Source organism: Bubalus bubalis, chromosome 12, assembly GCF_019923935.1.
Source record: "Bubalus bubalis isolate 160015118507 breed Murrah chromosome 12, NDDB_SH_1, whole genome shotgun sequence".
NCBI lineage: Eukaryota > Metazoa > Chordata > Mammalia > Artiodactyla > Bovidae > Bubalus > Bubalus bubalis.
The window spans coordinates 14,825,451-14,843,769 of record NC_059168.1 but is presented as its reverse complement, the minus strand read 5'-3'; the positions used below and the strand labels follow the sequence as shown (position 1 = coordinate 14,843,769).

The window sequence follows — 18,319 nt, the reverse complement described above, 5'->3', positions numbered from 1 at the left end:
TCTAACGTTACAGGATTATGCATATGCTCTCAATCAACAAAAAACACATAATATAGCTTCTCCCAGCAGGGTTGCTATTATACTTAATAATCCATTTACAGCTTTTTTTCTTTTTAAGCTTTAGGCTCTAGAGGTCTTGTGACAAGGAAGGAATGTTCCACCAAGGGTACAACAATGGTTGAACTGAATTACGTGTTAACACTGCTATCCAGCAATTTTGGGTTCCTCTTGTCATTGAGATCAAACCAGTCAATCCTAAAGGAAATCAACCCAGAATGTTCATTGGCAGGACTGATGCTGAAACTGAAGCTCCAATACTTTGGCCACCTGATGCAAAGAGCCAGCCAATTCATTGGAAAAGACCCTGATGATGATGCTGCTGCTGCTGCTGCTGCTGCTGCTACTGCTGCTAAGTCACTTCAGTTGTGTCCGACTCTGTGAGACCCCATAGATGGCAGCCCACCAGGCTCCCCTGTTCCTGGGATTCTCCAGGCAAGAACACTGGAGTGGGTTGCCATTTCCTTTTCCAATGCATGAAAGTGAAAAGTAAAAGTGAAGTCGCTCAGTCGTATCTGATTCTTAACGACCCCATGGACTGCAGCCTATCAGGCTCCTCCATCCATGGGATTTCCCAGGCAAGAGTACTGGAGTGGGGTGCCATTGCCTTCTCCACTGATGCTAGGCAAGAATAAATGCAAAAGGAGAAGGGGGTGACAGGATGAGATGGTTGGATGGCATCACCGACTTAATGGACATGAGTTGGAGCAAACTCCGGGAAATAGTGGAGGGACAGGGGAGCCTCCTGTGCTGAAGTCCATGAGGTCGCAAACAGTCAATCAGACACGACTTAGCAACTGAACAGCAATATACATTAAATCATTATACTATATACCTGAAAAAAAAAAAAATCACACTGTACAACAACTTGTCACTGAATCATCAGACAAAGTGGGTGGTAAATCTACTGGTTAATATGATTAAAACTGACAAGGGAAACTGGATTGATGGAAAACAAAAGCAGTTCAGTTCAGTTCAGTCGCTCAGTCGTGTCTGACTCTTTGCGACCCCATGAATCGCAGCACGCCAGGCCTCCCTGTCCATCACCAACTCCCAGAGTTCACTCAGACTCACGTCCATCGAGTCAGTGATGCCATCCAGCCATCTCATCCTCTGTCATCCCCTTCTCCTCCTGCCCCCAATCCCTCCCAGCATCAGAGTCTTTTCCAATGAGTCAACTCTTTGCATGAGGTGGCCAAACTACTGGAGTTTCAGCTCTGGCATCATTCCTTCCAAAGAAATCCCGGGGCTAATCTCCTTCAGAACCAACTGGTTGGATCTCCTTGCAGTCCAAGGGACTCTCAAGAGTCTTCTCCAACACCACAGTTCAAAAAGATCAATTCTTCAGCACTCAGCCTTCTTCACAGTCCAACTCTCACATCCATACATGACCACAGGAAAAACCATGGCCTTGACTAGACGGACCTTTGTTGGCAAAGTAATGTCTCTGCTTTTCAATATGCTATCTAGGTTGGTCATAACTTTCCTTCCAAGGAGTAAGCGTCTTTTAATTTCATGGCTGCAGTCACCATCTGCAGTGATTTTGGAGCCCAAAAAAATAAAGTCTGACACTGTTCCACTGTTTCCCCATCTATTTCCCATGAAGTGATGGGACCGGATGCCATGATCTTCGTTTTCTGAATGTTGAGCTTTAAGCCAACTTTTTCACTCTCCACTTCACTTTCATCAAGAGGCTTTTTACTTCCTCTTCACTTTTTGCCATAAGGGTGGTGTCATCTGCATATCTGAGGTTACTGATATTTTTCCCGGCAATCTTGATTCCAGCTTGTGTTTCTTCCAGTCCAGCGTTGCTCATGATGTACTCTGCATATAAGTTAAATAAGCAGGGTGACAATATACAGCCTCGATGTACTCTTTTTCCTATTTGGAACCAGTCTGTTGTTCCATGTCCAGTTCTAACTGTTGCTTCCTGACCTGCATACAGATTTCTCAAGAGGCAGGTCAGCTGGTCTGGTATTCCCATCTCTTTCAGAATTTTCCAGTTTATTGTGATCCACACAGTCAAAGGCTTTGACATAGTCAATAAAGCAGAAATAGATGTTTTTCTGGAACTCTTTTGCTTTTTCCATGATCCAGCGGATGTTGGCAATTTGATCTCTGGTTCCTCTGCCTTTTCTAAAACCAGCTTGAACATCAGAAAGTTCACGGTTCACATATTGCTGAAGCCTGGCTTGGAGAATTTTGAGCATTACTTTACTAGCATGTGAGACGACTGCAATTGTGCGGTAGTTTGAGCATTCTTTGGCATTGCCTTTCTTTGGGATTCGAATGAAAACTGATCTTTTCCAGTCCTGTGGCCACTGCTGAGTTTTCCAAACTGGCTGGCATATTGAGTGCAGCACTTTCATAGCATCATCTTTCAGGATTTGAAATAGCTCAACTGGAATTCCATCACCTCTACTAGCTTTGTTCATAGTGATGCTTCCTAAGGCCCACTTGACTTCACATTCCAGGATGTCTGGCTCTAGGTGAGTGATCACACCATCGTGATTATCTGTGTCGTGAAGATCTTTTTTGTACAGTTCTTCTGTGTATTCTTGCCACCGCTTCTTAATATCTTCTGCTTCTGTTAGGTCCATACCATTTCTGTCCTTTATCGAGCCCATCTTTGCATGAAATGTTCCCATACTTGGTATCTCTAATTTTCTTGAAGAGATCTCTAGTCTTTCCCATTCTTTTGTTTTCTTCTATTTCTTTGCATTGATCGCTGAGGAAGGCTTTCTTATCTCTTCTTGCTATTCTTTGGAACTCTGCATTCAGATGCTTATATCTTTCCTTTTCTCCTTTGCTTTTCGCTTCTCTTCTTTTCACAGCTATTTGTAAGGCCTCCCCAGACAGCCATTTTGCTTTTTTGCATTTCTTTTCCATGGGGATGGTCTTGATCCCTGTCTCCTGTACAATGTCATGAACCTCATTCCATAGTTCATCAGGCACTCTATCAGATCTAGGCCCTTAAATCTATTTCTCACTTCCACTGTATAATCATAAGGGATTTGATTTAGGTCATACCTGAATGGTCTAGTGGTTTTCCCTACTTTCTTCAATATAAGTCTGAATTTGGTAATAAGGAGTTCATGGTCTGAGCGACAGTCAGCTCCCAGTCTTGTTTTTGCTGACTGTATAGAGCTTCTCCATCTTTGGCTGCAAAGAATATAATCAATCTGATTTTGGTGTTGACCATCTGGTGATGTCCATGTGTAGAGTCTTCTCTTGTGGTGTTGGAAGAGGGTGTTTGCTATGACCCGTGCATTTTCTTGGCAAAACTCTATTAGTCTTTGCCCTGCTTCATTCCGTATTCCAAGGCCAAATTTGCCTGTTCCTCCAGGTGTTTCTTGACGTCCTACTTTTGCATTCCAGTCCCCTATAACGAAAAGGACATCTTTTGGGGGTGTTAGTTCTAAAAGGTCTTGTAGGTCTTCATAGAACCATTCAACTTCAGCTTCTTCAGCGTTACTGGTTGGGGCATAGACTTGGATTACTGTGATATGGAATGGTTTGCCTTGGAAACGAACAGAGATCATTCTGTCATTTTTGAGATTGCATCTAAGTACTGCATTTCGGACTCTTTTGTTGACCATGATGGCTACTCCATTTCTTCTGAGGGATTCAGAAGATATAATGTAGTAGATTAATGATCATCTGAGTTAAATTCACCCATTGCAGTCCATTTCAGTTCGCTGATTCCTAGAATGTCAATATTCACTCTTGCCATCTCTTGTTTGACCACTTCCAATTTGCCTTGATTCATGGACCTGACATTCCAGGTTCCTATGCCATATTGCTCTTTACTGCATCGGACCTTGCTTCTATCACCAATCACATCCACAGCTGGGTATTGTTTTTGCTTTGGCTCCATCCCTTCATTCTTTCTGGAGTTATTTCTCCACTGATCTCCAGTAGCATATTGGGCACCTACTGACCTGGGGCGTTCCTCTTTCAGTATCCTATCATTTTGCCTTTTCATACTGTTCATGGGGTTCTCAAGGCAAGAATACTGAAGTGGTTTGCCATTCAAACCAAGTAAGGAGAATTTAATTACAATCCAAGAGATTCTCCAGGGTGCCTCTAAGCTCTTCCACATCCAATATACAAGAGTGAAAGGACAATTACAACTGAGCACAGCACTACAAAGGATCTGAATCCTGGGAGAGTGAAGACTCAGGTCACTTGACAGTATAAAGACACCTGACCTTAACACTGCTGGCTAAGGACAAAGGGAGTATGGAACAGCTAGGAGAAGGAGACTGTAAATATCAAGAATATCATCTTTATATTATACACAAGTATAGAACTGAGAGATATGCTAACTATATGTATTTTCTTCTCATTACATAAATGATAGATGGATGAAGATTTCGATAGATAAAGACACAGAGAGGTAAGTCATTATTTTACAGAAGAATTTTTTGTTGTAGTTAATTTAGTGTTTAGTTTTAGATGGGTTTAATTTAGGTTTAGTGATTAGGTAGCACAGCTCTGTTACCTAAACACTTGAAACTATAAATTTTAAGAGTAGCCAGTATCACCTACAGATGGATAAAGTATCTTTTGAAACTTTTTGTCTGCCTGTTCTGAGGACAGGGTGAGACAAATCTTCATTTTCTTTTTAGGAACAGAGCCTCTTATTAAGTAAAAGCATAACATTTTCGTTGCATGAAAGTTCAAACATGTATAGATGGTATGTATGAAGATGATGAGTAGCCAAAGGAGCAGACTGTGCCAGTTATTAAGCTACTGTCTCTCAGGTCCAAACCTACCCTTTCCTCTCTTCTCAGTCATGTTGGGGCTGGGATACTATAAACTATTATTTCTTGTTTACCAACCACTTTCCTGACTGTCAAGTGCTGACAAAGGAACACAGGATGGAAATTGGAAAGCATGATAGGGGAAAAAAAGACTTGCTTTTTGCTAAATTACTTGTCATTGCTGCAACATCATGTTAGCAAAGGATCTGGTGGCAGCTGTTGACTCCTCTGATCTTCAGAAGTTTTTTTGTTCTGTTTTCTTAGCACTCCGAGGACCAGTCTCATATATCTCCCTCAGAGGCACTAACATCAGCCGAGTAGCACCTCTCTTCAGAAATCTGAGTCTCAGTTCAGAAGGTTCCAATCTCCAAGCTCCTGAGGTACCTACTGGATAACAACTCCACCTCAGGAGTCCGAAGTCCCAGATCCACGGAGGCTCTGCTCTTAAATTTTTAAGGATCTACATTCTAAAACCTGAACATCGTGTTCCTTCAGACCAAAACGAGTGCTGCTTCCCACAGTCACCATCTGTGTTACCTCAGGGTTTTGTTTTCACTTTTTTGGTTCTCATACACATATTAAGTCAATTTCTCACAATAACTTCTCTCTGTTGAAATGCACAACATGGTTTCTGTTTTTACTAAATAAAACGTTCTACTAACGGAATTAAGATTCATAAAATCATGGTGAATTTACAAAATGTACTTCAATATAAATATTAGGAAGAATGCAGATGATATACGAGCACTGATATGAAAAGATCCTCAATATACATTCTTCAATGAAAAAAAGCAAGGTATATGCTATAATCTGAATGCTTGTATCCCTGCAAAATTCATCTGCCGAAATTCTAACCCAAAAGGGGAGTCTATTAGCAGGTAGGGCTTTTGGAAGGAAAGTACTTAGGTCATGAGGGTGCAGCCCTCTTTTATAAAAGAGGCTCCAGAGAGATCCCTTCCTTTTTTCACTATATAAGGACACAGTGAGAAGGTACCAGCTATATCCCAGAAAGAAGGACTTTACCAAAAGAAATACCACTCAGCTGGTGGTATTCCATTACAGCAGTCCAAGCAGACTAAGCAGTCCAAACAGTACATTACAGTATTTTAGTATAATTTCAACTAGACTTGAGAAAGAAGATATTTACAAAGGCAAAATTTTTTTAGAAAACAGCTTCTACTTTATATGCTTCAATATAAAAATTGTATATGTATTACATTTATAATTTTTTTATAAATCTTAAAAGAAAAATGCAGAAGAATTAATGAAATATAGCCAAGGATTTAATTCAAAGCCCTATCTCCCACCATAGTCATCAGTGAAGGGAGAACAGAGAAAGGCAAAAGTATGGAAATGTTCTTTCTGTTATAACCCTAAACAAAGTAATTTTTTTTTAACTTCTTACCTTAGCAACTTTGTGGTTTGCTGCAGTCTCATGAGATGTATTTTTCAAACCATCTTTGAGCTGTGTGATGAACAAATCATAACCCTCCGTGCTAGAAACATCTACCTTTTCTAAACATGCTGATAAGAGCTGTTGTGCCTAAATAAAAAAAGATGATCACAAAAGATTAATCACACCAAAAATGTTTAATTCGGATTCTTACACAAATATTTTAATTCTGAAAGGTACTATATGAAAATTTACTACTTCTACTTTTTTTAAACAAACTTAGCTAACCAAATAATGATTTGCAAGGCTGTTAGAAAATTAAATGAGATAAAGCAATGTACTCAGCATAGTACCACATAGTAAAGTCTCCATACATGGAAGTTTTTATAAACCAAAGCCAGAGAGAAAAAACTGGACAAGCTGAAACTATAAACAAAAATAAAAGGGAGAAAAATTTAAAGACAAATGTAAAGTCCCTCAGTGAGCTTTACTATGTAAAACCGTAAGAGGGGTCACTCATTAAATCATCAGGTAATTTTAAAAAAGCCCTTTGCATTGTTACCCACGTATTCAATATCAAGTACAGTAACAGAAATATATGGTCAATATATGGAAAAGAACACATCCACACTAATCCAACCAAACCCAGGACCGCACACTTTAGGCAAGACAGTGAGAAACCAAGGTGATGCAGGAAAGGGTACCTAGGATGGTGGAAGAACTACCAACAGTATTACATGAACAAGACAACTATAAATATTTGTGTAAAAAGAAAGAAAACCAGCAATAGACATCAGGAGCTGGCAAGGTGGGAGAGGTGGCAGAAGTTGGCTAAATATCTAGCTAAATATTGACTTCAGGGTCCATTTTATACAAATGTTCAACTATTTTATTGTAATTCTGTAGTTCCTTTTAAAACCCAATGGTTTGATACCATCTTTCATTGTACACTACAATGTATAGAAGATATCAGCTTTATTAAGATATTACCAGGTCTAATTTCCTTAAAGTAGGAGGGGAAAAAATATTCAAAACAAGTAGAACTAATTATAATTAATTTTCTGTCCAAAGATTTTAACATGCCCCCAGATCGAGATATTCTTATGACAAAAAGATGGCTACTCTGTTTTCAGAGCTCAGAACTTCAGCAAATGCTTTCCATATTAACATACTAGATGCCTGTGATATGACACTGACCCACACAGTAACACTTTGCATGTCTTAAAAATGGGAAATAAGCTATATTGATTTTATCAACTAATTATATCAATCCACCAAACACAAAACAGTTAATAATCAGCAAATTGGGATAAAGACAGAAATAATATCTCACTTTTGGGGGGAATACATTATAATCGCTTATATTTTTAAGATGATTTAAAGTCTGATAAATCTAAAAAATATAGTTTTAAATTACATGATATGAACATCAACATACACAAAAGAATTTAAGTTAGGACACACTTATAAATTAAGTAATAAATATGTAACATAAAAATATGTATGTTGAAATTTTAATCTGGAATTGTTAAGAAACATGTTACATAGCCAAGATTACTGGTTGTCCATTAATATTTATTTCTTCTTTTTTAATATTAAAGAAAAAAACCACCTCAGCTTAATGTGGCCATATGACTACATTCTGGCCAATGAATTGACTGAATATGAAAAGGGCACACGTGAAACAGCTCGTAAAAGAGAATTAAGAAAAATGAAGAAGGGGGTAGAGAGAGAAGGAAAGGATGAGGGAGGGAGGTAAAAGGGAAAGGAGGAAAGGAAGGGCGGGCAATGCCAGTGTGCTCCCTGGCCTTTTGTCCTCCCTTTCCCTAAACCTGGGAAGTAACGAGACTTGAAGCAGCAGTCTTGGACTCAAGAGATGGAAGCTAAGTGTTGCAGTAAGCAAAGTTGTCCCTATACTTTCCTTGTACTGTTACTAGAAAAAAACTATCTTGTTTAAGCCATTGTATTTTGGGGTTTCTGTTAAAGTGGTTTAACCTGTATAATTCACAATTCCTTGTTTTTATAGGGGTATGTAGATAATATCCTCAAAGGACAATCTAATTTCATTTAACGACTAGTATGTCTGAAACTACATTAAGTAGAAAAGCATACTTATTTCAACTTACCTCTGTGACAGGTAATTCAAGCTGAACCACATCATCTTGCTTTGAAACTGGAGTTTGCAGAGCAGTGTCTAACAACAAGATTCCATTAAGGTCCTTCCTACACCCTACTGCATAATCATCCACAAAAATAACTTTATCCACGGCAGAAATATACTGACATTTCACCTGTCCACCTGGTTTAGCTGTTAAAAGAACAAAAATTCAACACTGACGATTTTAAGACCAATAGATCTTTTAAAATAAATGCTTACATGGCAACTAAATACCTTATATAATCTTTGACTACAAAAAGATTCTCTAAAGGCCATTATTAGAACTGATTAAATTGGAATATGTACTGTAGCTTAAAGTAACAATATGAAATTATCAGAACTTGAAAACTATATTGCTGTTATGAAAGCGAATATCATTGTTCTTAGAAATAAACATACGAATAGTAAAGGATAAAAGGATATGATATATGCAACCTATTCACAAGTGAGCAAAAGCAGTATGAATGTATACATGAGGGAATGATAACCAAGTGTGGTAAAGTATTAAAATATTAAAATTAGTGGAACTTAGTAAAGGTTATAGGGAAGTTCTCTGTATTACACTACTTCAAAGTAACTTGTTTGGAAAAAAAAATTTAAATATCCAATACTATACAACATTGTACATCAACTATACTGTAATTAAAATAAATAAATAGTCTGTATTTTTTTACATCTTTCCCTACTTCCCCTACAAAAGTCATTAAGCATAAAGTCAATGTGGACAGTTTCTAGGTAATGACCTCAAAAGTTCTTTTGGGCTTTTATACCTAAGATATGCTTCCCAGGGGGAAGACGGCTTCCCAGTCCCAGGTGGCACTAGTGGTAAAGAATCCATCTGCCAATGCAGGAGACAGAAGGGGCATAAATTCAATCCCTGGGTCAGGAAGGTTCCCTGGAGGAGGAAATGGCAACCTGCTCCAGCATTCTTGCCTGGGAAATCCCATGGACAGAGGAGCTTAGCAGGTTATAGTCCGTGGGGCTGCAAACAGTCGGACACAACTGAGTACACACACATACATATCTGAGATAAAATTATGGATGATGGCTATAACCTAAGTTAAGAGAACTAGCAGTCTCTTAGTTCAACTACCAGTGAAAAACCACAGTCAACTATTACTGAAGATCAATGTCCTCTGAAGTTTCTGCTGAATCAATATCAGAAGAGTATTTTAATAGAAAATGAATATACTAACCATAAAATTTATCAGAATAAATTAAGAGTAGGATTTCAAGGAGTATTACAAAAGACAGTAAAGCACGGAAGCTTTAAATATAAAACCAAAAAGCACAATTTGGAAAAGAGAACACTGATTTCTACATTTTAATTTATAAAAAAAACTAATGTTAAACACTGTCATGAATACAGTCTCTATAAAAAGACTTGAATAAATGATCAACTGTAAAATTTAATTGTACTAGTGAAGAAACTTCTCTGTGGACAAGTAATTCTGCCACCAGTCAGTACACCTTATTCTAAACTCCCACCACAAGTCTACAGAACATTCCTGATCTTGGTACTATTATTGCACAGTAATACAAAAGCAGCAAAGAGATAAACCAGGGTCCTACTCATCAATGTCTAGGACAACTATAAAACATGTTATAATCAATGAATATTAAGGTTAGCTTTCTTAATCTCAAATTATTATAGCTCTCTCATTTTGGAGGCATTACAAAACTGATTAGAAACTTACTCATTATCTACATAAAACAAAGAAAAATTCATGGAATTTCTATAGTTCATTCTCAGATCTATTGGTTTGAAATGTATGTCAGCATACATAAAAATAATCTCTGTAATACAATAAAACAGGAATATTTACCTACCACTTCTCATCTCTAGGTAAAACCACAAGAAATCATACAAATTATAGGAACTCAGAGTAAAATTACATAAGAACTTGTAAAGATAGTTTCAAATTTTAAAACAGACTATTCCTTTTTTTATAGAGGTTTTTGGTTCACAGAAAAATTCAGCAGAAGGCAGGGATTTCCCATATGTGCCATGCCTCCCACACATAACTGTAAATTAAAAAAAAAAAAAAACAAAACTACAAATTGTTTTGTTTTAGGCATAGGTCATTAGGTAAGGAACTATAAAAACCATTATTTTGTTAAAATTTGTACAGAGGTATAAAATGTAAAAATCTACACCAGGGTTTTCAACTGGGTTTCCATGCAACCCCAGAATTCAACAGATCGTGACAAAAAAAAAAAAAAAATAGTTTTTTTTTTAATTTCTTACACTATATAATATTAGCACTCAAAGTAATGCACAGTGACCAAACAGCCTTACTGGCAATGACTTCAGAAGTCTTTCAGGCCCACAGAGCATGTAAAAGGACCATGTTTATTCAGATGAGTCCATTCCCGGTATTTCTGAGCTGAGTTACAAAAGGCCATTTGTAAGCAGTGACTTTCTGTACTGCACAGCAGAAGACAGTAAACTGATTATCGGCCATACTACCCTACCCTAAAGGCTCTTTGAGCTCATATGACCTCATTTTAACTAATTACACCTGCAAAGACCCTGTTTCTAAATAAGGTCACAATCTGAGGTTCCCATGAGCACGTGAATTCTGAGGGAAGATTATACAACCCACCACAGACTCTTTCTCTGAATCTTTTACTCAGCCTGAGAACTTTATTTCAAGAAAAAGAGCTCTGTTAATGTAGTCACATAGTATGCTCAAGATTTTATTTACATCCACCAGTAAACAAGTTCTAGATTTCTGTGAAGAAAAAATATCCTTCAATGAACAAAGAACGTTTTAGGGAACTTTTCATCATCTTAACATGTTCGAGCAACTCTTTTTACCTGACAAAAAATAAGATCAAGGACACAAATTCTCTAATTTTGGAAAAAAATGAAATCCATGTGTGCTTAAGTGTGACCCAGAACTGAGTATTTGTACAGCAAAAAAAAAACCAAAAAAACCAAGCATAGGTTTCACAATGGGCGGTAAAAATCAACATTTATTTTCAGTTAAAAGAATAACAATTTTAAGTACATAAAGGTTCATAAAAGAGATGACGAAACCAAGAAACCTATGGCTGAGCTCTCAGTAAGAAAATATCTTCAAAATTTTGTATGAAATTATATGTTAAATTATACTTTTATTCATATTGCTTTGTTTCATGGTTTTGGAAGTATTACTATGGAACAATGTCAACACATTTTAATGCTGCAAATAACATTAATAAAAAAAACTTATAATCTATATTTAAACTTCCAAGGCTACCTTTAAAATAAACAGAAATTTATACTTTATTTGCCCTATGAGTTTAAAATGTCTGAAAATAAATTTCTCAAAGAAAGAAGAGCCATGCTTAACTAATGTTTTAAGTTTTTGAGGAAAATCAGCTAAGAAGTCATTTTCAGTTTTTAAATAGAGGGGGGAAAACTCTTATACCCATTCTATACCACATGTTGCACCTTGTTAGAAGACAATTATAAAATGACTTTGAACCCTACACAGATAAACTTTAAAAAGAAATTCAAGCAGAAAATTTAACAGAAGAACACTCAAATTTCTTTCAGCTATACCAGATATAAGCAAACTTCCTATAAAAAGATCAAATAGTATTTAAGGCCTCATAAGAAACACTCAAATTTCCTCCAACTATACCAGATTATCAGCAAACTTCTTATAAAAAGATCAAATAGTATTTAAGGTCTTTTCTCACAATTACTCAACTCTGCCACTGTACTACAAAAGAAACATTTATTTACTTTATTTTAGTAAATAAATGGATGTAGACGTCTTCTCAGAGAAGGCAATGGCACCCCACTCCAATGTTCTTGCCTGGAAAATCCCATGGAGAGAGGAGCCTGGTGGGCTGCAGTCCACGGGGGTCGCGAAAAGTCGGATACGACTGAGCGACTTCACTTTCACTTTTCACTTTCATGCATTGGAGAAGGAAATGGCAACCCACTCCAGTGTTCTTGCCTGGAGAGTCCCAGGGACAGGGGAGCCTGGTGGGCTGCCGTCCACTGGGTCGCACAGAGTCGGACACGACTGAAGCGACTCAGCAGCAGTAGCAGCAGCAGATGTGTTCTACTAGCATTTATTTATAAAATCAGGAGACAGGCCATAGTTTGCAGATTCCTGATTGACACTAATGACTTGCATTAGTACAGGTTTTCTTTGGGAGCAGGAGAAATTTCACAAAAATAATAAGTTAAAAATTCACAGCCAGACACAAAAAGCTGCTGAAACTTAAAACTAAAACTAACAAAGAAAAATCTTGAAAGCAACCAGAGGATATGTTACGTACAGGTAAGTAATAACTACAATAAAAGCACGTTTATCATTAAAAAATCATGGACTTCACTTGGAACTGAACAATTTGTAGAGTACTGCAAAAAAGAAATTCAATTCAACAAAAAAAAATCCATCAAGAATGAAGGTGAAATAAAGACATTCTCAGATGAGGGAACACTAACTAGAAATGTTGTCAGGAAACCTGCTCAGAAAGAATCACAAAAAGAAGTTCATCAAAGAGAAGGGAAATTACAGAGTATCAAGAATGAGGGAAGAGCTACAGAAATGGTAAATATCTGGGTAAATATAAGTGATGCTTCTCCAACTCAGTCTTTTAAATGTATTTGATAACTGAAAGCAAAAATTACTACAATGTCTGATACTCTTCAATGTCACATATATATAATAAATAAGTCGATTATAACTTAAAAGAGGAGGATACAATAGAGTGGTATGGTTTCTGCTGCTGCTGCTGCTGCTGCTGCTAAGTCGCTTCAGTTGTGTCCGACTCTGTGCGACCCCACAGACGGCAGCCCCCTGGCTCCCCCCTCCCTGGGATTCTCCAGGCAAGACACTGGAGTGGGTTGCCATTTCCTTCTCCAATGCATGCAAGTGAAAAGTGAAAGTGAAGTTGCTCAGTTGTGTCCAACTCTTAGCGACCCCATGGACTGCAGCCTACCAGGCTCCTCTGTCCATGGGATTTTCCAGGCAAGAGTACTGGAGTGTGGTGCCATTGCCTTCTCCGGGTATGGTTTCTACATTCCACTTAAAGTGGTAAAATACTGATTCTAAATAGACTAAGAGGAAAATATATATTGCAATCCTTCAAGTAACTATGAAAACACACAAAAGCAACAGATAAGGTTAAAAAAAAATCAAGCCAAAAAAGCAGAAAAACTAGAGAAAAAAAGAGGAAACCAATAATAAAATGGAGCATCTAAACCAAAATTCAACTATTCATTAATCATAAATGGCCTAAGTACGCCAATGAAAAGACAAACTGGAATTTAAAATACACATGCAATCTAATTCTATGATGTCTAAATGAAACTTTTATCATTCTAAAAGGGTAAAATGATGGAAAAAAGATATATCACGTAAATGTTAATCAAAGAAAGACGGAATAGTCATATTTAGATGCGACAAAGATCAGAACAAAGAAAATCACCAGGGATAAATGAGGACATTACATGACAAAAGAGTCAATTCATGAAGCAATCCTAAATATATATATATACACCTAACAGAACTTAAAAATACATTCAGCAAAAATTAACAAGAACTGAAAGGAGTAAGAGACATCCATAATCACAGCTGGAGAATTCAACTTTCCGTAACTGACAGAACTAGCAGACAGAAAACGAACATAAATATAGAGAAACTGAACACCATCAACCAATAACATTTTTAAAAGATTCCACCTATCATTAAGTAGAATGCACATTCAAGTGCACATTGAAAATTAATCAAGATATATTGTATCCTGGATCATAAAACAGACCTTAATATAAAAGAAATAAAAGTATGTTCTCTGAGAGCCCAGAAATAAACCTACATATCTCTGGTCAATTAATCTTCAACAAAGGAGGTAAGAATACCCAATGGGAAAAAGACAGTCTCTTTAGCAAGTGGTGTTGGGAAAACTGGACAATCACATGTAAATCAATGAAGTTAGAACACAGCCTCACACTATACACAAAAATAAACTCAAAATGGCTTAAATACTTAAATATAAGACACAACACCATAAAACTCCTAGAAGAGATCATAGGCAAAACACTCTCTGACATAAATAAATCATGCCGATGTTTTCTTCGGTCAGTCTCCCGAGGCAACAGAAATAAAAGCAAAAATAAAACGTGGGACATAATCAAACTTATAAGCTTTTCCACAGCAAAGGAAACCATAAACAAAACAAAAAGACAGCCTATGGAGTAGGAGAAAATATTTGCAAATGATGCAATCAACAAGGCCTTAACCTCCAAAACATACAAATAGCTCATACAAGCAACAACAAAAAAACAAGCAACCCAATCCAAAAATGGGCAAAAGACCTTAACAGACATTTCTCAAAAGAAATACAGATGGCCAATAAGCACATAAAAAAGATGTTCAACATCACTAAGTATTGGAAAACATGCAAATCAAAACTACAATAAGATACCAACTCACACAGATCAGAATGGCCATCATTAAAAAGTCTACAGGAATTCCCTAGTGGTCCAGTGGTTAATAAGACTCCACACTTCCAATGCAGGGGGCATGGGTTTGATCCCTGATCAGGGAACTAAGACCCCATGCAGCCAAATACATAAAATCTTTAAAAAAATAAAAAAAGAGTAAGTTTAAAAAATAAATAAATAAAAAGTCTACAAATAACAAAGGCTGGAGATGGCATGGAGAAAAGGGAACCCTCCTCACCGCTGGTGGGAATTTAAGTTGGACAGCCACCATGGAAAACAGTATGAAGGTTCCTTAGAAAACTAAAAGGAGAACTACCATAAGATCAAGCAACCCCAGTCCTGGGCATATGTCCAGACAAAATTCTTATTCAAAAAGATACATGCATCCCAATGTTCAAAGCAGCACTATTCATAGTAGCCAAAACATGGAAACAACCTAAATGTCTATCAACAGATGAATGGATAAATAGCATGTGATACATATATACAATGGACTGCTGCTGCTGCTAAGTCGCATCAGTCGTGTCCAACTCTGTGCGATCCCACAGACGGAAGCCCACCAGGCTCTGCTGTCCCTGGGATTCTCCAGGCAAGAACACTGGAGTGGGCTGCCATTTCCTTCTCCAATGCATGAAAGTGAAAAGTGAAAAGGAAGTCACTCAGTCGTGTCTGACTCTTAGCGACCCCATGGACTACAGCCTACCAGGCTCCTCCATCCATGGGATTTTCCAGGCAAGAGTACTGGAGTGGGGTGCCATTGCCTTCTCCGATATAATGGACTATTACTTAACAATTAAAAAGAACAAAACAATGTCATTTGCAGCAACCAAGGGTGCAACTAGAGATTATCATACTAAGTGAAGTCAGAAAGAGAAAGACAAGATACTATATGATATCACTTACATGTGGAATCTAAAATGTGACATAAATGATCCTAAGTGCAAAAGAGAAACAGACTCATGGACACAGGACAGACTTGTGGTTGCCAAGGGGGACAGGGTTGGGACAGGGGTAGAGCAAGAGGTTGATGATAGAGCAAGTTAACAGATGTTAGCTATTATATACAGAATGGATAAACAACAAGGTCCTAATGGGAAAGAACATAATAAAAGAAAAGAATGCATACATATGTATAACTGAATCACTTACCAGACCACCTTACTTGTCTCCCGAGAAGCCTGTACGCAGGACAAGAAGTGACAGTTAGAACCGGACGTGAAATGGACTAGTTCAAAATTGGGAAAGGAGTACGTCACGGTGTATACTGTCACCCTGTTTATTTAACTTACATGCAGAGTACATTATGCAAAATGCTGGGCTGGATGAATCACAAGCTGGAATCAAGACTGTGGGGCGAAATATCAACAACCTCAGATACACATGCAAAAAGCAAAGAGAAACTTTGCTTTTATGGAACTCTAATATTTAATGGCAAAAAGCAAGAGAAACTAAAGAGCCTCTTGATGAAGGTGAGAGAGGAGAGTGAAAAAGCTGGCTTAATATTCAACATTCAAAAAACTAAGATCATGGCATTCAGTCCCATCATTTCATGGCAAATAGATGGGGGAAAAGTAGAAATAGTGACATATTTTATTTTCTTGGGCTCCAAAATTATTGCGGACAAATACTGCAGCCATGAAATCAAAAGACACCTGCTCCTAGGAAGAAAAGATGTGACAAATCTAGACAGTGTATTAAAAAGCAGAAACAACACCTTGCCAACAAGGGTCCATATAGTCAAAGCTATGGTTTTTCCAGTTGTCATGTACAGATGTGAGAGTTAGACCATAAAGAAGGCTGAGCATGAAAGAATCAACGCTTTTGAACTATAGTGTTGGAGAAGACTCTTGAGAGTCCCTTGGACTGCAAGGAAACCAAACAAGACAATTCTAAAGGAAATCAACCCTGAATATTCACTGGAAGGACTGAGGCTGAAACTGAAGCTCTGATACTTTGGCCACCTGATGTGAAGAGTCAACTCGCTGGAAAAGACGGATGCTGGGAAAGACTGTGGGCAAGAGGAGAAGGGGCCGACAGAGGATGAGATGGTTCGAAGGCATCACTGACTCAATGGACATGAGTTTGAGTAAACTCCAGGAGATAGCGATAGACAGGGAAGCTTGGCACGCTGCAGTGCATGGAGTCACGAAGAGTCAGAAATGAATTAGAGACTGAATGACAATAGCAGCAGAAACTAACACAACATTGTAAAACAACTATACTCCAATGAAACAACCAACCACAAACAAAATGACCACAAAGGATTTAAGTAGAAATCAGTAACAGAAACATAATGGGAAACCTCTAAATACTTGTAAATTAAACAACATACTCCTAAGCAAATCTTAGGTCAATGAAGTCTAAAGTAACTCAGAAAACATTTTTAAAAGATTGAAAATGAGGGAGCTCCCTGATGGTCTAGAGGTTAGGATACGGCACTTTCACTGCTGCTCCCCTGGCTGGGGAACACTGAGATCACTCAAGCTGTAGCACAGCTCTCCACACCCAAAAGAGAATGAAAATATAATATCAAAACAAGTCATCTGATGCTAAAACAGTGATTAGAGTAAAACTTATAGGACTTGAATGTTTATATTGGGGTGGGGAAAAAGGCCTTAAATCAATAACCTTAGCTTCTACTTAAAAAAACCAGAACAAATCCAAAATAAATCCAAAGCAAGGAAAAGGTAAGAAATAATAAAGGTTAACAGTGGAAATCAATGCAAAAGTAAAACTAGAAAAACAATAATGAAAAATCAACATAAGCAAAAATGAGTTCCTTGAAAAGATTGATGAAATTGATAAAGCTCTAGCAAGAGTGGCAAAGAATAAAAGAAGACATAAATTACCAACACAACCAAATGAAAGAGGAGCTAGCCTACAGATCCTGCAGACATCAAATGATAAATAAAAGAATACTATGAACAACTCTATGCACATGTGACAACTTGTGTTGTCAAAATATTTAAATCTGACACTTCAAATGTTAAAAAGATAACTGAGATATAATATAAACAGATCAATATGCGTAAGTTAGAAAATAAAGGTGAAATTCCATAAAAACCACAAACTACCAAATTATTCAAAATGAAACAAATAATCTGAATTAAGGAAAGTAAATTCCTAGTTTAAAACTTTTCAAAGAAATCTCCAGGCTTACCTGATTTCACTGGGGAATTTAATTAGTAACACCAATTCTACAAAATCTTTTTCAAGAAACAGAAAATGAAGAACACTTCCAAACTCCTTTTAAGAAGCCCAAATTAACCTGATATCAAAAACTAGAAAAAGGACAAAAAAAGAAACTACATACCATTATCCCTCATGGAGATTGTGCAAAAATCCTCAACAAAATAAAAGCAGATGGAGTTTAGCAATACACCAGGACCAAACAGGGTTTTCCCAGGAATGCAAAACTGATTCAGTATTCAAAAATCAATCAGTGTAAGCTACCACGATAATTTCTTAAAGAAGAAAAACCACAGTCAAGTCAG

General features: G+C 37.3%; 1 protein-coding gene across 8 annotated transcripts in view; it reads right to left on the bottom strand.

The window, feature by feature from the left end:
* Positions 1 to 18,319, bottom strand: part of BIRC6 (baculoviral IAP repeat containing 6) — a 212,862-nt gene that overhangs the window by 176,513 nt on the left and 18,030 nt on the right. For all 8 annotated transcript variants that reach the window (XM_025260851.3, XM_025260853.3, XM_025260852.3 and 5 more), the window contains exons 2-3: positions 8,343 to 8,524; positions 6,229 to 6,366 (exon numbers count right to left, since the gene is read on the bottom strand). In XM_025260851.3, coding sequence (XP_025116636.3) covers positions 6,229 to 6,366; positions 8,343 to 8,524 — 320 coding nt within the window. The remainder of the gene's footprint in view (positions 1 to 6,228; positions 6,367 to 8,342; positions 8,525 to 18,319) is intronic.